The sequence below is a fragment of the Myripristis murdjan genome, chromosome 8, assembly GCF_902150065.1.
Source record: "Myripristis murdjan chromosome 8, fMyrMur1.1, whole genome shotgun sequence".
Classification (NCBI taxonomy): domain Eukaryota; kingdom Metazoa; phylum Chordata; class Actinopteri; order Holocentriformes; family Holocentridae; genus Myripristis; species Myripristis murdjan.
Window position 1 is genome coordinate 6,073,187 of NC_043987.1, and position 23,682 is coordinate 6,096,868.

Here is a 23,682-nt window from a genome sequence, read left to right on the forward strand (position 1 = left end):
CTCAGTTATCATGAGTCAGCCCCTTTTTTTGAAAGAGAGACAGACAGGGAGAGAGAGAGAGGGAGAGAGAGACAGGCACAAGGACAAAGAGGTAATAACAGAGATGGAAGGAGAGAATTAGACAGAGACGGGTTGTGTGTATGTGTGTGTGTGTGTGTGTGTGTGTGTGTGTGTGTGTGTGTGTGAGGTGTCTTATTATAGAAGAAACCACAAGCGCGAGGAAACGTGAAAACAGAATCTTTATTATAAAACAGTGCGCTCTCACACTGGTTATGCAAAGATACAGAGGGGAATGCTAACGTTTTCTTCTTCTTTTTTTTTTAAGTATTCAAAAATATCTTTATAAACCCCGTAAATAACTCTCCATGTGCTCAATCATTCGGCTGAACCCCATAATTCACACTCAAAATGACGAAAAGTAAACAAAAACAAAAACCAAAACCAACGCTGAGGGCTGATCCGCATCATTGTGTCTTCCCGAGCTCGGTGGGAGAAGGCAAAGTGTGTGTGCGTCTACAGATACACTTGTCGTTTCAATGTCGTTTTTTTTTTTTTGTGTTTTTTTAATCATGTGACCAGGCAAGGACACATCAGCTGGCGGGCCCGGGTGCTCCCAAGCTGCTGATGAGCCAAACCCACGTGCTGGAGTGGCGAGGCGTGAGCCCGGTGGAAGTTTGCATAAGCAGATATGAGCTAAGGAAAGACATGTAGAGGAGGAGCGGTAAATAAACGGACAGAGCACGTCGCCTGTGCTTTGACGAGCACGGATCCACGATAAATCTCTCTTTTTTTTTTTTAATTAAAAGAAAAAAAAACACCAACGATAAAAGGAACAGGTTTTATTTTCTAGGCCTACGAGGAACTAAACCACAAAGAACCCCAAAACAGCACTGAAATGAAAAGTGTAACCGCACCGTGTGTGTGTGTGTGTGTGTGTGTGTGTGTGTGTGTGTGTGTGTGTTTCAGCTGGTCAGGTAGCTGTCAAACCAGACTATCATTCTGGGAATAAGAATTCTCCCGCAGATAACATTTGTTAGGCCGATGAATGGGTTAAATTTTTCTTCAAAAAATCCCAGGGAAAAACAACAAGTTGGCTGTGTGTGTGTGTGTGTGTGTGTGTGTGTGTGTGTGTGTGTTAGAATCGTCTGTAGTAGCGGTGTGGGGGTCCATAGTGCATGGGCAGGTCCATCATGTCCATGTTGTGGTGCTGAGCGTTGTGATTGACGGGAGGGTGGTGGTGGTGGTGGTTGTTGTTGTTGTTGTTGTTGAGGGGGGGCAGGTGCTGCAGGGGGGGCACGTAGGGTGCCGGGGGCAGCCGGGGCGGCATGATCTGGAACATCCGGGCCTGCGGCGGGTGCTGAGGGTAGATGACGCGCGGGGGGACCAGCAGGGGAGCTCGTACCGCTTGGGGGTGAGGCGGCGCCGGGGGGTTCGGGGCCGGACCGACGCGTGGTCGCTTGGCAACGGTGATGGGCTCGGGGGGAGGGCCGACCCTCTTCCCTGAATTATCTGACAGACAGAGAGGGAACTTGTCAATTACCACCAAACTGCTAAAAACATATCAATACCCTCAGAGAATTTGACCCTCCTGTTATGTTCACATTTTTGAACATCTTTTATGTTTGGGGTCAATTTAAACTTCCACAAAATTATTATTATTAAAATTGTTACCAAAGTTTCTGCGTCAGGTTCTTTATGTTTCTTTGTTGACGACCTAAATAGCCCTTTAAATAAAACATAACTCCCCCCACCCCCACTTATACATCCAGTATTCCTATTACGCGACTATGGAAAAATATTCAAATCACCATAAAATCTCACTGATTGACCTAAAATTGGAAAGAAATATTAATTTTTGGTGTTTTAATGGCTTTAAGTACAGATTTTTGTTATTTATAACCAATGTGTTACAAAGTGTGTACAGGACATTGAAAACATATCATCATGTCAATTTCACACTCATTAAATATGAAGCAAAAAAATGTTAATCATTTATTTAGAGACGTTAAACATTGGCTGGGGTCAAACTGACCCCAAACATAATAGGAGGGTCAAAAAATGTATACGGCAGCAGTAAATAAACACTTGTTTACTGATTCACTTTTATTCAAAACAAAAATAGGTGGCTTGTTTTGCAACATTTTTGTGTGCTCTAAGGGCACCTGAACTGAATTTGAAAAAAACGAAGTTCCAATTATGATTTTTTTTTCCCAATATGTAATTCTGACCTTCGCTTTTTTTTTTTTTTTTTTTAAAGTCAGGGTTCATTTTCTAATGAGTTCAGTGCTGAAATGAATGCTGATCCCCACCTATGTTCACCTGGGCTCTCTTACACACTAGTTTCTGGACGGGGACACAAACGCAGGAAACGCCTGCAACTGTGAGCGGTGCATTCTGCAAACAACGCTCAGGCTGTCTGAATAAATAATGTTTAAAAAGACAGAGGAAGCTCTACAGAGGAAAAATAATGTTGCTGCAGCGGACTACGATAACTGCTCTTGTTCCGCTGCCAGAGCACACAACCCAGCACAGTTCTACATCCACACCACAACAGAGAGAGGGAAGTGATGATGGGAGGAAACAATATGGGAAAAATGCACAGCAACAGTTTCACTGGGAATGAAATAGTGCTGAGTGACATGTCAGCGGTGTGTCAGGGGCTCTAACCCTGACCCTGCTCCAAGCTGCACAGGGTGACAACATGTCAAGTCCAGCAGGACCACTGACCTGCACACTTCTTATTCAGCTCTGCCTCTCCTTCCCTCTGGATCTCCTGAATCATCCGCTCGTCATCCAGCTGCAAACAGACAGAGGGACACACACACTGTCAGCCAACGAGTAACACACTTAGAAACTGAGTTCAGCCTTTCTATGAAAAATGGATTTGGTTGCTGCACTAACTGATGTGATAACTCTGACGACATGTTTTCAGGCAGTGCGCTGCGATCCATAATTCTTAGCTGCATAACCATCTCATCACTGATAGTAAAGATCTATTATTGCTGTATAATCCAAACATGCTGCTAATTGAGCTGTGACTTAGTAGCAAAGTGGTAGTATTTGGACATGAGTCTTCTCTGGACACAGATAGCAATGTGTTCAAATTCAACAAGAGCGCATGCAAACATAAGCTGCTACATCCTCTATTTCATTCATGTCTACCACTGGCAAAAAAGGGAAATCTGGTCAGTTGTGTGTTTTAAGGCAGCCGCCCCCCCCCCCTCCACCAACTCTCCAACAGCCTTCTGGCTACAAGTATTTCGCCATTTCTTGGCAATGCCGCTCCAACTAGCTTTTGGCCAACTCGGTGCCTCTATTGTGCTACTGGAGCGGCTCCAGGTGATTAGCTGCTCAGGCACTAATTGCTGCTTTTGATTGCCAGGAGCATTATAGCCAGGTCACTGTGGGCTGCCATCGACTCAAGGCGGTTAAGCTCCGTGATAAAGGGCAGTGACAGTTTGTGCGTGTGAAAGATCAAGTGTGCATGACCACAAAATGCTCCGGTGGAGATTGGGACTGAATTTATACTGGCAGAGGCTGGAGACTGACAAATACGCACATTTGACGAGGTTAATTTGAAGAACACAACACTGCTTTTCAAAGCCAGAAAATAACAAAAAATATCAAACAAATCCTGGTGAGTGAAATGATATAAAACGGTCTGACAGTTCAGGAACAAACTGTGTGTGAGCGCGCACCGTGGGGTCGGTCCACAGGGAACACTTGCGGCAGTGGCGGCAGGGAGCGCCAGGTGAGCGGGCGTGCTGGCAGAAGTGGTTGTAGCCCGTGATGGGCTCTCGGCAGAGGTAGCACATGAAGCTGCCGCAGCGGCACGACATCCGGTTGCAGCCCTCCGATTTGACCAGGCCCGTCCCGCACTTGACACACTTCCTCACCCGAGCCGCTGTCATGCGCTCCTCACTGGGGCAGAGAAGAGGAAGGCGAGAGGGTGGAGGGAAGTGAGTAACAGAGACGAGCAGCGGGTGAGGAGAGACACGCACAGAAGAAAGGAGAAATTCAACAGGAAACAGAGTGAAGGGAAAGCAGGGAGAAGGGGAGAGACACAAATGTGACAGCAGTCTGACACAGTGGACGACTCAACGCGGTGATTTGAGCTGCAAAAGCGAGAACGTAGAGGATCGGCCGAGCTTTGCTCTACATCGCTGTAGGCCAAAGGTTCTTCAGCCCTGAAGTCAGAAGAGAAATTTTCATCTGCAGCTCAGGCTCATATTAATCTTTTCATGTGGGGACACCCCAGATCGAGGGCTGTGACTCAGACGTTTTCATTCAGTGCCAAACTGATAGTAGTTTGCTGCAAAATACCATCATAGCCATTCCTCTGAAACGGATTAACAGTACCATCAACATGACCCTTTGGATTACAGGGCTAAATGAAACTCTTGATCAAACCACAGAAGGTTAATCTCATTCAGTCTGATCAGCCCATTGAGACATGAAGGTCCCAAAGGTGCTGCCAGGACACAGCTGGCATGTCCTGATCATACAGATTTCTCTTTACACCTGTTCAGTACTCAATGCATTATTTAATTTGTGGCTTATTTGATCGGAGCAAATCCAGTGGACACAGATAAGCTGAACAGTTAGGCATAGTGTTTACAGCTGATGCTAATTTGCAACACCAGTAACTGGGAAAGTAAGAGATTAAAACAGCAAAATACTCACAGCAAGTAACCTAAGTATAGTAAGATATAATTATTATAGTAAAAATATAACCTCTAAGCATTTTTTCCTTCTGCTGAAAATGGAAATACTTGAATATATCAAGATTGCCATGATTATTATTAGTTGTTAAAAGGGGTGCAAATCCTTTTTTTTCTTTCCCTGGGTAAATGTGTAGCCCTGCATCTATAAAATGCCTGTTTTACGGTGCAGTGTCCTCATGTGATGTATTGGGTTGACTCTAATCAAGTTGTTTAATATGTAACCTATTTAACCTTTTATGATGACTTGAATTGTGCTTTTGTCTGACTAACAGTTGCTCCTTGTTGACATTTTAATTGTTTAGCAGGAGATGCCTTTGAACATTCTGGCAGCGGACTGCAGATGAAAATTAGCCAATGTTGAATAACTCTGGCACACTTGCATTTTCTTTTAAACAAAGGGCAAAACAGATGCAGAAGTCGCAAACTAACTAAAAATACAAAGTCTGGATTGGAATCTGCATGTGGAGTGTAGTAATATTGGTTGATATTCAGTTTCTTTTAGATTAGACTGGTGTGAGCATCGGGTCTGTGGTGTGACGGAGGCTCTGAGGTGAGCCGTTCAGACCTGCTGCACTGATCTCTCTACCAGGCAGCTTCCTGCCTCTTTCAGCACCGGGAAGTAGGAAGATCCGTGGACAGATCAAAACAGGAAGTGCTGCCTGTGGGCCTGCTGAGACGCAGGAAGCAGCCGGCCTCTCTGCTTCCTGGACTGTTGTCATTGGAAACTGAGCTGTTTACCCAGCATCCTCTCTGATGTGCGGGGAGCAGAGGGCTTACAGCACAAAGTATATAGCACATAAGCAAATGCTCTATAATATTGGCGTGTAGGTCAACTCCAAGCTCACCTGAATCTGCCTGCATAGTGACTCACCTGATGGTGGTCATTTTAACAAAACATAAAGCCACATCCGCATGAACCTGCTTGGCCAACGCTGCACGATGCCAGGAGGAATAAAGCATAGTGAGAAATAATATTCTCCTGTATGGTGCTTCATATTGTTGCTATTTTAGCCTTTTCTACCCACAATTATTCACATCTTTGTTTTGCTGACCCATAACCATGTGAATGTGTGGCTTACACACGGGACGTGCGGGTCGCAGTTCGATTCACGCATCAGTACTCTGCAACAATCATTAAAACCTTTCTCGTTGGTTAAGGTATCCAGTTAACTTACAAAGTAGAGAAAATGTTTGCTCATCAATTAAAAACGAGTAGAGTAACTTGTGTAATGTTCAACAGAGGGACACTTCAGTTTACTATCATTAAAATAAATGTATTATTTGATAAGTAAATCAGCCTGTCAAACTATTTTGGGAGCATGCAGCTTCATCCTGTGTATTTATAGTGAGAAAGACTTGATGTGTCCTGTGTGATGACATAGTTTATTGACTGTCATTACTGTTAAGGGAAGTGTAATGTGACTTTCTGTCAGACACTTACAAGCTCACCCTCTTGCGGGTCTCATCATCGTCCAGGACCTCCTCACACGTCTTGTTCTTGTGCTGCTTCCAGTGGACATGGCACTTCCTACAGCTCTCCTGCACAGAGGACAGAGGGAGAGGTGAGAAACAGAGAGCCAGAAAACAGGAAAGAAAGCAAGCAAGAAAGAAGAATTTCCTTCTCACGGCTTTGGGTCACTTGCAAGTGAGAAATGAAGTTCATTGCTAAATATTCAATGCAGAATTTTTCACAGATCCATCCATCACACAGCCTCAGCATTACTAAGACACATTTTACAACCCAATCCACCCTCTTGTCACCGTGTCGACGCTGAGCCACGCTGAGACCTGCAGCCAGAACAGTCCCATACATTGTCTGCTCTATATGCTGCTGCTGCCGCCACTGCAGGGACCCAGACACACGGCTAGGTGTGGCTCTCTGTGCATACGTGTGAGTGTGTGTGTGTATGTGTGTGTGTCAGACTGCAGTGAGAGTGCGATTTGTTCGCTGTCTGGTCGGTTGCCTAGTAACAGCAACTCCATCCTCCCACTGCCTCCAGCCGTGTCGGCCCAAGACATTTGCCCCTCAGCTGAAGGACATCTGGGGCAGACAGTCTCACTGCTACGGCTGGCAGAGTGTTAGACACACACACACACACATACACACGCGCACACACACATATAACCACACAAGCGCACACACTGGGGGCTGCTTCTGTGGCTAAGTGGTGTCATCATGAATATTTGAATCGCTCATCTAATATTGACCAGCGTGGCATATGACAGCTGATGTAGCACACGTCTCCATGGCAACCTTCAGTATGACCTTTGACCCCGGACGGACATTCTGCATTGGTCAGCAACACCCTATTCACTTTCTGTGGCCCTGTTATACAACCTTCATCCACTACGTAAGTGTGTGTGTGTGTGTGTGTGTGTGTTCCCTCGCATCTCTCACAGCATTTGGTGGAAATACTGTGCTGTTTTCCTGTGCGCGCAAGGTCAGCCAAAGGGTGGGGAAGTGAGCTGCAAACGTTTGGAGAGGTTTTGGCCGGTGATGCTGACTGTGTGGCGAGGTTGGACTTTGGCACAGGAACCTGCAAGACTTGCCCAAGGGCACGCTAGGACCTTAGGAGACAAACGTGACGCAGTGAGCTTCGAGCGAGAGGAAACGGCACTCCTGGAGCTCACTCAAATGCCTCACGCTTGGAAAAAAAAAAAAAAACGAGACAGTCCAGAGCCATTCACATCTTTAGGGCAATTGTGATTAATGAGATGGCGAGTGCAGTGGAGAAAGGTGGAAAAGGATTACCCTCCACAGTCTTGAGTGCCTTAGCTTGCTGTGCCACCAGCAGTTTAAAACAGGCCGGGAAATCCCTGAGAGCTGATCATGTGCTGTAGGTCTCTACAATCCCTCACTCCCGTGTGTGTGTGTATAAAATGTTATGAGAAAACAGGATGTAACTTATGCCAATTTCATGCTTCTGGCTGCACGATGGGGATGATGGCGGTGGAAGCCAGATGGCTACGGGGTGAAGAATTGGACCTCATCGTCAGGAAAAAAGCAAGAGCACACAAAGACTGGCAGCAAGGGAATGAGAAGGGGAGGAGGAGCCGAGCGGAGACAAGGAGAGGACGCCGTGTTGAGAGATCACCCCCTAGTGGTAACCTAGAGATCAAGAAGTTGGAGAGCGAGAGGTGTGTGTGTGTGTGTGTGTGTGACTTGTTGGACAAGCTGCTGAGTGGCAGGAAGAAGCCTGACTTCTTATAGCACGGCTAAAAATAGAGCTTATCCGCCACGCCCCTCTTTTTGCATAAATGCACCTGCGCCGGGCGTGTCCCACAGCCTCTGAACGCCTCGGCTGGATGCAACAGTGAAACTGTCGCTCGTTCAAATGTGACAAAGGTTGCAGAGGCGCGTGTGTGATTTTACAACGCATGAATGACAGGAATGTGTAAGACGCTGCTGGTGCCAGAGAGATCAGGCTCCAAGTTCAACTGAGCGTTAATGCACACATGCAACTACACACACACACACACACACACACACACACAGCTGTAGTAACTCCAGTCCAACTGGTATCTGGGACAGTTGCAAATCCATCCACTCTTTTGCACTCACTCTTCCCATCTATCCTCTTCTCCATCCCGCACATCTTCCTCTGACTCTTCCTCCGTCTTCATTCATGACACTCTTCCCCCCCCGTGTCCCGGTCCCTTTCCCTTTACTCCCACCCGGCCACCCCCTCCCTCCTTCCTCTATCTTCATTCATACCTCCCCTTTCTTCCTCTCTCTCTCTCTCTCTCTTTCTATCTCTCACTTCTCTCACGGTGCAGGCTGCAGCAGCCCTTATAAGGCAGCAGAAGCAGTTTGCAGAGCTTCTGATTGGGGGGCTGCAGAGCGTGTGTGTGTGTGTGTGCGTGTGTGTGTGCGTGCGTGCGTGTGTTTTTGAGGGGAGGCGGCTCTCACTGCAATCGAATCTACTTGCAGAATGCAGGGCCTAGGGGACATGCAGCGGTTGAGAGAGGAGGGAAAAAAAAAAAACACAAAGAGAGGAAAGGCAAGAGAAAGAGAGAAGTATGCCCAGCCTGGTTACATGGCGTGTCTCTGCATGTCCTGTGATATAAGACGGTGAACTGGGGAATAGATGAGGAATGCGGCGGATGTGATGATGGACGAGGAGCAGTGATGCACAAACACACAAAAACGCTCCAAATTGTTTCCACAGAGGTAGAGTCAACTCCTTCTGAGACAGTCTTCCAGTGTCCTACATTTTGCAGCCTTCGTTGCTATGAACTAATCATACACAGACCAGGAACAAGCCTGTCCAAATGCCCTCATAACCACATGTGGAATACATTAGTATCTGCCTGTGTGTGTAGGTCAGACAGAGCCGGGGGAAGAGAGAGAGAGAGAGAGAGAGAGAGAGAGAGAGAGGGGAAGGAGAATCTGGGTCAAATATGATCTGAACCGCATTTGAAATGGAGGGGGAAGTGTGTCCAGCCAATGAGAAACCAGTTTGAGGGGAGCAGAAAGTGTGTCCAGCCAATGGAGGAGCAGTATAAAAGGGAGGCGGGTGGGCTTAAGGAAGTGTGCCAGTTACATAATGAAGCCCCTCCTCGCGCTGAGATTGAACAGGCTTACTGTACAACCACTGTCTTAGACCGAGTGTTTTCTGTGTGTCGTGCCGATGGGAACGGAGACGCAAGAGGGAAAAATAAGTCAACAAGTAAAACAGCAGATGCATTGAAGCCAGTCTACCTAGTGGTTCTAACCTCATGACAATATCTGGCTCTGGGAGGGAGTTTCCACTGCAGAGAGGGGGAAACACAAGACTTTCCTGCCAGCTTGCAGCAGAACTCAGTCACAAGATCACAAAACACATCCTGACTCTTAAACACACCAAAGAGGAAGCAAGTCGTGCAAACTTCTGGTGGCTCTTAACCTACTTTTGACAATGTAGGGGCATGGCCGTCTGTATAATTCAAAACTCTGTGATTAAACAACCCATTTAATAACATAACATGTTTACGACCACCTCTTGACCTAAATCTGCAGTTGTGACTCAAAGGCCAGGTAGGTTACTGCCAAGGAGACTGGGAGTGACCAAAGACACATCTGCAGCATGTCTAACGTGTGTGTGTGTGTGTGTGTGTGTGTGTGTGTGTGTAATGGGGTGCAGCTGTGCAAAGAGACTGCAGAGCAGGATCAATGAGCCTCTGACTCCTCCTACAGGCAAATGGGCAGAATTGCACGAGGAAGCACTGACATCCACACTTGAGCTCTGTTGTACTAAGCCTCATGTAAAGTGTAATGTAGAGCCAAATCAGTGTCAGAAGAAGGTCGAAAGAAACATCCCAGACAGTGAACAAATAAAAGACTTTGGGAAAATAATTTCATAGCACCCAACTTATTCAAAGACATGAAACAGGCCCCACCTCTTGCAAAATATTGTAAAAAGCCACATAGAATACATGAATCTGTGCCTGTTTATGCAAGATGGGGCACAATGACACACACACACAAAATAAGAATAGTTACACATTAGTACACAAAAACACACAATAACAAACAAGTACACAGACAAAGGCTACTTTGTTCCAAACCAAGTCAATTGTCCACTTTCCAAACAGTCTCAGACTATCAGGCCCAAGTTAGTAGAGGGATACCATGGTGCCCACAGGGGAATGCGCATGCAAACGCACACACACACACACACATACACACACAGGTAGGATTTTGATGGGGAACACAACAGAACAGTTACAAAAACAGAAAGAGACACTGAGAAAGAGAAAGAGGCTGAAAGAGAAGGCGTGGGGAGGTGTTCTGCATAGTAAGAGTTGAAGAACGTGAGAAAGATGGCGGTATGCGTGTGGTAAATAATGTAGATTTTACACTGGAAGCCATCTGACAGCCTTGGCTGACAAAGAGCAACGCCTCCCCCGGCATTCCTCAGACGGGAGGAGGAGGAGGCACGGAGATAAACACAGAGGGAGACGGAGTTGACGACCTCCCCAGATGGAAATGTTTCATCATGCCCATAAAAATGCTCATTGTTCATCAATCTTTCTTTTTCTTCCTCACTTTCATCCCTGCCTCTTGCTCTCCTGCCAAGGCTACAATGAGATGATTTATGTGGAGGAGAAGGGCAGGCATTCAGAAGCCAGGGCTTTTCAGTGTAAGACCAGATTTTACAATGTAATGATGCCCTGAATGATCTGTGAGGTCTCTTCTTGCCTGTTATCAAGGTCAAATCCTCTCTAACACAGCACATTTTAGCTCTGACAAACAAGATGTACTATATCTGATTTGTCAGAGGAAACATGTACTCGGCACACTGATTTGAAACATATTCGTGTTCACAGCGACATCCATTGGGCAGCAAGTATATAAAGACCCGACCAACCCGATTAAGAAACTTGGGAGTACATTATGTGGACACAGAGTGCAGGACTGACCTTGCGGCATCGGGGGTTCGGGCAGCTAAACAGTGACATGTCTTTGTCCAACAAGGCTGGGAAGTTGCAAAACGGACACCTGCAAAGGTCAGAGGGAGGGAGGGGAGGGGAAAGAGGAGGGAAGGAGTGTGGGAGAGAGAGAGAATCAAGCTTACATCAGACACAGAGAACCCAGACAAGAGAATCCCACTCTCACAAAACAAAGAGCCATTACTTGCTGTCCTCCTTGTGCATCATCTGTTCTGAATGCACAGGCGCTTTTTACAACTGGCATATTGTTGGGACAGGATTGTGATTTCTTAGGACAAAATGCATAAAATCCACATGTACAGCAAAACAAAAACTGGAAACAAGACATGCTGAAAAGCCAATCACCCAAACCACCTCTAGAAGTTGGTATATTTATATTTTAACACTTTTTCATATCAAGGGTAAATGTAATCCAACTACATCACAGTAGGGGTGTGGGAAAAAAAAATCAATACAGCATAGTCTCATGATATTTTGTGTGGTATTACCGTATTGACACACGCACGGCACGTATCAATATTGCATCGAGAAGAACTGATGCAACATTTATGACGGGTTTTATGACAGAGTTGGTAAATCTGTTTGTTTGACAATCCCATTTTGCTGCCATAAAAATCACTGCACAAAATGAGAACTTTATCTTATCAGATCAAATACAGTTTTCCATTGGAGATGTCATTTGCAGTTGAAAAAAAAGAGAATAGCATGTTGCAAAATGTTTAAAATGAGAGTGATATCGTATCATCACTTAAATATTGTGATCATTTCTTATCATAACACTCCAGGTACAAAAGGAATACACACTCACCGCACTAGTTCATCAGCACAAGTAGCAGCAACTGCTTCCTCTGCCTGTCTCTCATAGTATTTACACAGTATGTTCTCGGGTAGGACTTTCTCAAGCTCACACACTGGGTAGGAGCATGGGCAACCTCCCTCCATGCAGCTCAGCTCCGACTGAAACACACACACACACACACACACACACACACACACATATACCACAGACCATTAGCATTACAGTGTCAGATTCTCAGGTATAATCACAAGCACATAAGGCTGCCTAGTGTGCTAACACAATACCAATTACTGACACACACACACACACACACACACACACACACACACACACACACACACACAGCAAAAAGTCAAAATCTTACCAAGATTATTTGTCTTATTTCAAGTCAAAAATGTCTTATTTCTAGTCAAAATATCTCATTACACTTAAAATAAGACATGATCACCTCAGAAGTAAATTGTTTTTAGACAATTGTCTCTTGTTTCAAGTGAAAATTTGCTTGTTTCATTGGCAAAATTTGTTTCTTGTTTCTAGCTAATTTTCACTTATTTCAAGTGAATTTTCACTTTTTCCACTGGCAAATTTTGCCAATGAAACAAGCAAATTTTCACTTGTTTCAAGGGAATTTTCACTTGAAACAAGTGAAAATTGTCTAAAAACAAGTTACTTCTGAGGTGATCATGTCTTATTTTAAGTGTAATGAGATATTTTGACTAGAAATAAGACATTTTTGACTTGAAATAAGACAAATAATCTTGGTAAGATTTTGCAGTGCACGCACAGGAAGTGCTCAGTGCAAGTCATAACCTGAGGTAATTCACTGAGAAAAACAAAACAAAACAAACAAACAAACAAATAAGACTCAAGCCAGAAATGTACATGGCAGTGTGCAAAGGCCTCCTGGCTTTTAGTCTAACACAGCCCAATTCAATTTTGCTCTCTAACTGCCTACAAGAAAACTAATCTCAAAAATATGTTGTATGCCTAAAATCTTTGGTTTGGAACTGACGGTAAGACTTCACTAGTCAGTTACGCCTGGCCTCAAACTACAAAGAATGCATTTTAACCTCCGATAAGCCAAATCACAGCTTCAGATTCTCAGTCTGTCAGGAGTTTCTGATTAGTGAACTCAATGACATGTTCAACATTTCTTCTAAAACTTTACTTATTACTTATTACTAATTATTACTTATTACTTTACTTATTTGATTGTTACAACACCTTGCAAAGTCTGTTTTGAATACTGATATACAACGCTTGTTTGTTATGATTAGTATTTTACATTAAATGAGGTTGTGTGGATTCTAGCTGTACCTTATCTTTTCCAAACGGAAAGGATTAGGGTTAGGGCTGTGTGTGTGTGTACCTGTCCGGAGCCAAACACTGCCTCCTGAGCGTATCTGACCAGGCACTCTTTACAGAAGAGGTGACCGTCCGAACACTGAGTCATCTTCTCAAATGCAAACTCCCCGTAGCAGCAGCCACACTCTATCAACTGGCCGTCCTGGAGAAAGAATGATGCGCAGACACATAAAATAGTTATGACTGTTATAAACTTTTCAGCATTTTTCTGAAATTGTATTTTTTTTTTTTTACACTGCTACCATCCCAATCTGATAATGCAACCTACTGCATAAATTAACAGAAAATTTATGCCGTATTTAGGCTACAAACTCCTGATCTCTTGTGAATGCCTTAAGTGCTAAGAGGATTAAGGAAGTTAAATTAATCTCAAAAGCTACAAGTCAGGAGCATATTCTTCAAATAAATTGCTTTTCAGGGACTTGCGAAGGCTCCATTACAGCCAGCAACTTCACAGATTGCTTTGACCTTCAGCTGCTGCTGAGAAAGAATCTGATGCCAAATTGGCCAGCATAACCGGAGCATCTTTTTTTTTTTTTTTTTTATTTAGATCTAAAAGCTGCTCTTTTAGGAGCCATTGTAGCCATACAAAATGAGAAACTTGTGGTTCCTACCTTCTTATATTCGTCCTCGTTGACCTGCAGTGCCAGGAGGAAGTCCTCATGCTGGAGAGAGACAGACTCAGTAAGATGGAGAGACTGCTGATCATCAACAAACAAAGTAATCGTAATTGTTAGATGGATAGAAGATAAAAGAATACATAAAGTCACATAAGTAAAAACTGAAGCATATTGCAACTCTCATCATAATCACTAGCAGCCAACTGAGGGGCGGGTAGGGGGCATTACAGTAACATTAAAACCTCATTAGGAACATCATTTGCTGGTAGCACAACATGTAAATCATTCAACTATGAACTACACTTTAATATAGTTTTCAATGCATTTTTGCAACAAGATACTCTGTTCCGTATGATGAATCTGTGTTAGCCTGTGTAACCCTAACCCTTGTTATAGAGAAATTCTTATGTTAACCTCAATACGTACCTAAGATGTTATTCTTGTGTAACCCTCTATCCTTTCATAAAGAGGTTTCTTTGTTTTTTATTAAACAGCAGTAGAGTTGAAACAATGTTCAGGGCCATGCAGCTCACACAGTAAACCTTTTATCACTCTGAAAAAAACAAACAAGTGCTTTTCCACTATAAAACTGTGCCTCTCACACACTCCCGTGCCCCCTCTGCTCTGCAGACTGGTTCACTGGTTGACTCTCTGTAGACAAACTGTGCCTCTTTATGTATAAGGATACTGATTTATGCATGAAGCTGTGCCTGTGACTCGATTCTTTTATTTAAGACAATTTCCCTGACAGAGGGGAACGGGTGTCATGTGACCTGATGTGCTCCCTCACACTCAGAGAGAAACACAGGTGCAGGGGGACAGAAAACCGGACGTAAATACACAATATGTGGAAGTAACAACAACGGCAGTTAGTTGATGCCAAAAATAAATCATATGTGGGTCATATCAAAATGTATCAATAGGTGGCACATGGATTTTTCCACAATTCACTTCCAGCTATGTATCAATAAAGCCCGTCTGAATACACATTAAGCCTGGTGCATCTAGATGCATCAGTGAATCGTCAACCCCCTTCATTTAATTCAAGACCTGCATTCTTTAAATGTTTTTTCCTGTTTACAATATGGAGGTTTTGACATACCATCATATGTAGGTGGTGTGAACTGAGCAGAAAACAAAAGTGAATGGTATCCCTTTACAGTGAACTGCAGCGGCTAAGCGCCATTACAAAGGGAAAATGTTGAGTAATTCATCATAACCTCCCCGCTCCCCTCTTCATATCTATAGAGCGTAGCCACTGTAAACAGGTGAAGTGACAGGCACACCAAAAACAAACACACGTGCATGTGCATGTGCATGTGTGTGTGTGTACCTCTGCCCATTCCTTGGCCTTCTGCTGATAGAATGACAGCTCCTTCTGCACGGAAGCTTCCAGAGTACCGTAGGTCCTGCAGTAGCGACGGTCATTTTCCAAGAAATACATCCTCTTGTCAAACTTCACTGAGCCTGATGGATAGAGGGAACACTGCTGAGAAAGTGAGCCTGCGAGCAACAGTGCTCTTCTTCAACTGCACCGTGTTCAATGGCCAAACACACAAGGAAAGCATTACATGTTGTGCCAGGCTTACTTATATTTTGGTGTGCATTAAATCTCTATGTGGTTTCTTGAAAACCCGAGGACTACTGAAAATATTATCTAACACAAGGACTGAAAACTAGACGTAATTTAGATAGTAATATACATTTCTAATGTCTGGACAAATATGGACACTACAGAGTCTGCTGGCCAAGCTGCTGGTGGCAAAAAAAAAAAGCAACATCTTTCATATCGTTCTAAAAAATGTATGTGGTACAGCACTGCAGCAATCACAGTGATAAGCAGGCACAATTTCTGCTGCAGCTCCACATGCCTGCTGTGCATAACAGTGGCAAATTTAGATTAATTTTGAAGGAAGAGGCTCCAGTGTGTTTGTGCTTTCATGCATTTAGGGCTGCAGAAACGTTGACCCATGGAGAGCAAATGCACAGCGCGCCAAACACGACGTAGGCGAGTGCTTTTAAGGCACCCTTGTGTGCGCGCAGCATCCGTGTGTATTGTGAGAGTCAGCGAGAAACTTTATTCACCATGCTCAAACTGGAAATCTATGTAGCAGCGCTCAGAGGAGGATCTGCTCCGCCGTCTCTTTCCTGGGGAGTCGCCTGAGTCCTGCCACTTCTTCAGAGCTTCACATAAGGCCTGGGAGAAAGCATGGAGGTCGGGAAGGTTGGATGAAGTGAGAAAGAGGAGGAAGGAGAGTGCAAGGGAGAAAAAAGAAAGTAGTGAAAAGAGGGCAAAAATTGCAGAGATGAAAAGAGAAGACGTCAGAAACATCTCAAGCCCTATATGGAGGCACTGGGACATTTTAAACACTGTAATTTTGTGCAAGGTGTGGGCATGCACAGTAACCAGCTGTACGTTGTAACTGCATTCCTGAGAGCAACACTATAAGACCAACCCACAGTGTGATATGAGACCATGGATACCTTGCGTGTGATTGCATAGTGTCCCTTGAGGGCGTTGAGGGCCCATTTGATGTCCTGACAGCTGAGCATCCTGAAGTCTGCCATCAGCAAGTCAGCAGCCTGCATCACGGCCTCCGGTCCCACTGTCCCCAGCTTGGCATAGTCAAATAAGTCCTCAGTCACCTAAAGGTGTGTGCGCGCACACACACACACATGGACAGAAGCATAAGCAAGGTTCTCACACACTCAAACATCAAATTCAGAGACTTTTAATGTTACCTCAGTGACTCAAAATAAGCATGTCTGACGGTTAGACGTAAAAAGGTTCAATAAGTTGAATAAGTTGAGAAATGCAGCATATTTTAATTCCTGTGATTATGACAAATTAGTCTTTTGGCGAATTGTTAGCAAGGTGGGTGTAGGGCGTGGGGGAGAGCTGAGTAAGCAGGCTATGTGGCAGCAGGGGCCAATTTGTGCACTGTCTGCTGTTTTGTTTGAACAAGCTAGAGAGACTGAGTTGGGATGGTTTCTCTTTCTGTGTTTGCAAATGTGTGTATGCATGCTAATTTCTGTCTCATTTCTTTGAACAAAACTGCTGCATTCCTGCATTTAAACCACTGTCTGCCAGTGTTTGTAAGGGACCTCCTCTCTTGCTAAGTATGTTGTAAACCTTGCTCCCTTCCAAGTGGACCTCTCTCTCTCTAACACACACACACCTCTAAGTGTGGTAATCCTCTGCTTAGAATTCAATCCCCATTGCAAAGCTCATCCCTCCGTAAACTCTATCACTGTCCAACAACAGCACAGAGTCCTAATCCGGTGACAGAATTCAAGAAGAGCTCTGCTCTGCCAAATTATTCTTTTAGTTTGTTAAGCCTGATTGACATAATTATGTAATGAAGAAAGAGTGTGTCCTTCAACATATTATACCCTTCAAACACACACACACAGACTTTGCTGCACTGGCTAAGGTCAAAACCTATGAGCTCCACCATTACATCTCAACTTCACTTAACTCAACTCCACAGTTTAAAGCAGCCCTTTTCCAGAAAAAACGTGTCCTCTGAAGTAACCACATTTAGAAGATTTCTATTCTTGTAAGTCTAACAGACAGTGAAGGATTGCAGAAACACTGTTACCTCTGTCTGGGCGTCTCCAGACTCCAGTAGGATGCTGGTGGGGGCTGCTGTGGCTGCTGCAGTCTCCCTCCTTGGATATGCTGGATTCTCTAACAGCAGGTTACAGATACTGCAAACATAGCCAAGGGCAGAGTTACATACAATAACAGAAATATACACTTAGTTGCTGGCATGTCAACAAGCAGTCTTTCAATACCTATCATTCCTAAGATGTTCAGTCTAAACAAAACAAAAAAGGTGAATCTCGCACATCCAAGTAGGGTTAATGCAGGTGTGCTGGGAATGAAACTAAGAGATTACGAATGAACTCCTGCATACTGCTTCTTGCAATAATCACCCCATTATTTAAGAAGCAGAGTATGGGAGGTCAGTTTTAACGTCTTATTAGTCCAAACAAAACAAAAATAGCAAGGATGGATTATGGTGTAGTATCCCAGTGAAGTTATGCGTTTTTGACAGATCAATAAATCCAGAATTGAGGAGAAAAAAATAAATCCAATTGGCTCATAAACTATAAAAAATTTAATCCATGTTAACAAGTCAACGGCATCTGAGTGAATCAAAGGAGCAAAAAACTTCATTCAATGTTCAATTCAGTTAAACATCTACATGACTACATCAAAAAGCGCAAATGATACAGCTGCAAATCTGAAAATGCAGTATTTCTTTGAACTGTTGTGTACATTTGAATTCCTTAATGGCTAAATCTCGTGTCATAGCTCTGTATAAGTGCTGAGAAAGACAAGCACATGCTCCTTACACATTCAAGTCTTTCACATTGTTCTGTCGGATCAGTTCTGCTACATAAGCCTCCTGGACATCGGGGAATAGATCCAGCTGCAAAGGAAAGGCAAAGAGTGGGGGAGATACAGGAAGAAAAGGGAGATGGAGTTGGGATCGAGGAGGAGAGAGATTAAAAGCACTGAGCTTATTGTTAGGTAGCTCATGAGTTCAATATTGTGGGTGAGTCTCTTTCTGATGTCGCTCGTGAGCGAGACCGTTCCAATGCAATGGTGTTTTTGTGTGATACTCACCACCCCAGTGATCAAGGCTCTGACGTGAGGCTGCTGCTCTGCTCTCTCTGCCCGGTGTCCCTCCCGTGGGACAGAGGGACCAGGCCTCGCGTCCTCTATCCTAGGAATGTCCTCTGGCGCTGGTGGGACTATGACTAGACCGGGGGCTGGATTGGCCCTTTCTGGGTTTGGGGCTGGAGCCAGAACTATTTGAACCTCTTCTCTATTTTGGGGGATTGATGCCGCTGGAGCTGGGGGAGCAGGGGGGTTGGAGTTGGGGTTAGGCACCCTGGTGTTTATGGTAGGGGCTGGGGGAACTTCACCGGGAGCTCCAGCATGAGGGTGAGGGTTGGGAATGGCCTGACCAGGTGCCTGGCTGCCCAGAATAATTCGGTGACCTGCCTCTGGAGGTCCCAGTCTCTCTGGGGCTGCAGCTATGAGCACCGCGGGGGGTATGATTTGTCTCACCTGGGGGGCTTGAGGGGCCCGGGCTGGGGCCTGGGCCAAGGGCTGCAGCTCAATCTGAATGAGGTTGCCCTGTGCGGGATTCAATGGCACAGACTTACGCATGACCTTGGGCCTGGGCTGGGGCTGAGTTATGAGAGCGGAGGCTTGGATGCTTGGTTGCTGGGGAACAACAAGTAGCTTCACCTCCGTCACGTTGATGACATTGCGGACCTTGGGCTGTGGGTTCGTGATCTCACTGGATTGGGGCTGTGCAGAGGGACCAGGCTGAGGTTGTGTCTGTGTGTGAGACTGTGACTGGGGCTGCGCAGATGGACCAGACTGAGGTTGTGTCTGTGTGTGAGACTGTGACTGAGGATGTGCAGATGAAGTACTGGCCTGAGGATTGTCTTGTGTGTGTGTGCTAGTAACAGCCTTGGCAGTCTGTGCCACAGCAAAAGAATACCACGTGACACCGGTAGAGGTACTCGCTTGGGGCTGCACCACTGGCTGTGCTGAGGAGCCAGCTTGTGGCTGTGTGTGTCCAGATGTTCCAGGCTGAGGCTGGATGCATTCAGGTGCTCCTGGTGTGATGGCGATGGCCTTGGCATCTGTGGAGGTAGACGGGGTTTGGACAGACGTACTTGCTTGGGACTCCACCTTTGTGTGTGCTGACGTACCAGGCTGTGGCTGTGAGTTTGTATCAGGTTTTGGCTGAGTCTTTGTGCACGCTGAAGAGCCAGGTTGTGGCTGTGTTTCTCTAGATGTGCTAGGCTGCGGATGAACCTGTATTCGTGTGGGTGTTCTTGCTGCGCAAGAGTTTGCCTTGCCACCTCTGAAGGCAATGGGGCTTTGAACCGCAACTTGAATTAATTGGCCTGAGGACCCATCCCATATTGCAGCTGGGCGAATCACATGTCTTCGTGGAGTCGTTAGCGGCTGTGGGAGAAGACAGAGAGCAAAAAGGAAGAACAATGGGTTGAAAAGAACAATGATGATACTTCTGCTGGGGCTATTCCTGAAACTATGGTAAACAGAAATTTTTGACAATGCTGCAATATGCCAGCTGTTGAAAAGAACACAAACACTTGTCCACATTTTGTCTGATAACCCTTTGGCCTTTGCTTAAAATTAAACAGGAAAAACTAACTAACAACTGGACCATCATAATAAGGCACTCAAGCCCTGTAATCACAATAACAGTATATGCAGAATAAGAATTTGATGACATTGTTTTTTGTTTACCTCCAGTATGCTGACATCATCATCATCTACATCATCTGGGACTAAAACGGGACTACCAGGTACTAGAGTCACAGGTTCTTCATCTGAGTCATCAGAAATAGTGATGAGCTCCCTCTGACGGGCCCGGCAGCCTACACAAACACACACAAGTGTGAACAGTGACAGAAAAACCTTAAGATGATATTCATGTACTATTCAAGTACTAATGGGAAAGAGAGAATGCATAGGAAAGAGACAGGTGTGCTGTAGGCAAGGCCCAGAGCTGAATTTTAATGGAATTGCCATCTTGACTAGGTAAAACTATGGGTAGTGGGTTATTTGTTATTTTTTGCAGGGGGGGGGGGCCTGCCCAGGGGAGCACCCCCTGCTCCCAACCCTCCAACCAGAACACACACCCATGTACACCTCCCAAAGGACACTAGTGCAATTATTACATCGTCAAATAAAGACTCAAATTGCAGCACAAAGGTTTGTTTCATTTGAAAAAGTGAGAACAGAACTAAAGACTATAGGACTTTGTATGCTGCAAAAACATACTGTATCAGGTGTAGAAATTAAATGTTTTTAACACATCTTGCATTTCATGAACTCATCATAGCTGAAATTATTTTTTGTCACAAAACAAACTGGCAATAGTACCATGTGTTGGTGTTTTTTTAAGCATATGAAACCTGCATATTGGCCCACTGCTGACAGGCTGTGCATCAGAGATGGGACTGGTAGGACTTTTTTTTTTTTTTTTTTTAAATCTCAGCAGTTTTAGCTGTGTATGAGTGTGAATGAGGACATGAGGGTATCTAACCTTGGCTGCGGTGGACATTGAAGCTTGCCAGGTGAATTACGTCGTCATCGCCTCCTCCATCTGCCATAGTGGTACTGAGCTAACAGGCTCCCTGAGTCAGCCCACACACTGAGTCTCTACAGGAACTGCTCATTCACCAAACATCTACTCCACACACACACACACACACACACACACACACACACACACACACACACACACACACACACACACACACGTTGTTTCGTGCGGGTATTCCCTAGATTCCTGCAGATACCGCAAGGGTTTCACATTCGGGCATGGTTTTAAGACTTTGAGACACAAGTCGAGGAGGGCTGGACCGCAGCTTACTGCTACCAGTAACCTAATAATACAGGTCTAATGAAGAGCATATAGGTTGCGATTACCCACTCTGCCAGTAAAGTCTATGTTGAATGTTAACAATCGAAAGAACTTCAAATAGCACTTCGGCTAGCTAGTTAATGAGAAGCTACAATCCCGCTAATGTGATGAGTTTCGATTCGTGTAACTTCAAATGACTAGCCACGACTAATAGCTAGCTAAAGTTCATTTGATGTAACGTTGGACCAATTTGATCCAAAACAATACAGATAAGGACGGGAATATTATCTTATGTCGACCCCTATTAGCCTCTCTTGCTAACACCGAACGTAGTTCCCCGGATATGATTTAAATCAAAGCAATTTAAATGTAAATAAACATACAAGCGTCGCTACATTAACACTGCGAGAACCTGGCAACACTTCCAGAACAAAACCTATAGGCATCCTCTTAAAATATAAGATCATCTGTGCTAAACATCGGCTTACCGCTGTGTTGGGACACTGCCAAACAAACATGTCAAAGAAACAATTCATTATTTCCACAGAGCAGCAGCCACACAGGAGACTAACCAGTGGGCAGCACGGCAGCCAGCTAAGCTAATGTTAGGTAGCTTGGCTCACTAGCTAGCAGGTAGGCTAGCTCACTTCTGGGGAGATTCTTGCCCCTAACACTGAATACAATCATTAAATTACAGTCTAAGATCCCGGCGCGAAGAGTAGTTTGTGCAGAAATTTACAATACCTCGGTTTTGAATTTGGGATAAGCGACGCATAAACGCCTTCCTTTTGGACAGACAAGCTGCGAATATCGAAACAAACTGCCAAAACAAGAGTCGCCGCTGCGTCACACGCACGTTGACTATCACGACGTACGGACCGTGGATCTCTGGGAGTTGTAGTCCTACGAAACGTCTGCGTCAGGGTCGTCCAGAACTGCAAGAACTGCAGAAGTGACATACATACAAGCTTACTTAAATACTTGCACATCTACATTAAAAAAAAAAACAACAAAAAAACAAAAAAACAGCTATTACATTCAATTAAGCAAGACAAAAAAAAAAAAAAAAAAAAAAAATTAAATTCATTTTACTATGGTACTAGTTGCAGTTGGTTTATGGATGAATGGCAAGGTTAATAAAACAAATTAAATAACAAATTAATAATATTCTCTACCTATGCATAGACCTAATAAATAAATAAATAAATGTGTCCTCTGTATGTTTTTTTTTTTTCCTCATATACGCCAAGATTCAGGTCAATGTACATGCCAATATATGCATGCTCTGCTTTGGAAAGGATAAAACACATAACACAAGGAACATATTTTCAATTTAGTTTCTTTTAATATAATCTTATTTACATTGTATTTTTTCATAAATGTTTAGTACATAGTAAGTTACAATACTCTTGCATCCATTACACAATGAACTGAGAACCTAGAAAATGCAGATTGAAGTGATGCTGCAACACAGCCACCTTCAATCGACAACGCATCCCAACACTTTCCGGTATTTGCTCAACGTTTAGTTTTTGATTTCATTCATTTCTATGGAGGCTTAATGACTGTTAAGAAATTTTGTTCATTCATGGTGGTCTTGAGGAAAATGAGCACTAGACAAAAGGAACATTTTCCCAGAAAACTTCAAGCCATGGAGAAAAACAGATGGAGAGGGAAACATCAGGTTCACAAAGAAATATGATGGTTGAATGAAGGATTGAAAAATGCTTTAAAGGCTTCTGAGATTTTATTACATATATCAAACGCACCAGAGAAAGTGTGAATCTCTGACTCTTTCCTTCCATCCTCACGGCTCATTTGGTAATTCTCAGATGGGGAGTTAGACGTAAAAAAACTGGAGTTGGGATCAGGCCTCAGGGTGGAGTCAATTCACTTTCACTTCAATAAATGTAACATGGAATTCAAAATGCCAACAGATTTCATACACTAACAAGAGCATTCATTTGCAGTTATTTCACCATAGATGAAATACTGGAAAAAAAAGTTTTTGCACATTTTGAATTTGTAAAAAGAAGGAAAAAAAAAAAATGCAATTCCGGGATTGCTTGAATTGCAAGTGAATTGATCCTTCAACTGTAGCGGGGTGGGTAGACAGATGAGGAGATTAGTGTGGGCTCTTGGTAGAGCATAATAGCAGCATGGTCAGTAATCACTTAGTAATAAATAATAAAATCAGACATAAACGATCAATATCAGGGTGGATCAGAGTGGTCGCGGGTACAAACGGAGGAAACAAAAAAGTAACAAAAACAGAGGAGCAGGCTCATTTGATCGTTTTTACAAAGAATAACCAG

The 23,682-nt window shown here is 44.2% G+C and overlaps 1 protein-coding gene across 2 annotated transcripts; it reads right to left on the reverse strand.

Moving 5' to 3' along the window:
- Positions 1 to 222: 222 nt before the first annotated feature.
- Positions 223 to 22,229, reverse strand: rnf216 (ring finger protein 216). 2 transcript variants are annotated; one of them, XM_030058119.1, is made up of 17 exons: positions 22,112 to 22,229; positions 21,047 to 21,190; positions 20,245 to 20,375; positions 18,577 to 19,938; positions 18,303 to 18,379; positions 17,543 to 17,651; positions 16,425 to 16,586; positions 16,026 to 16,137; positions 15,274 to 15,407; positions 13,935 to 13,985; positions 13,325 to 13,462; positions 11,965 to 12,113; positions 11,127 to 11,205; positions 6,166 to 6,263; positions 3,699 to 3,921; positions 2,728 to 2,797; positions 223 to 1,509 (listed from the first exon to the last, which is right to left on the reverse strand). In XM_030058119.1, exons 2-17 carry the CDS (start codon positions 21,111 to 21,113, stop codon positions 1,136 to 1,138), a joined length of 3,336 nt encoding a protein of 1,111 aa, XP_029913979.1. In that variant the 5' UTR covers positions 21,114 to 21,190; positions 22,112 to 22,229; the 3' UTR covers positions 223 to 1,135. The 2 variants fall into 2 exon arrangements, with proteins under 2 accessions (XP_029913979.1, XP_029913980.1); XM_030058120.1 differs by having other exon boundaries at positions 21,856 to 22,211.
- Between the last annotated feature and the right edge of the window lie 1,453 nt (positions 22,230 to 23,682).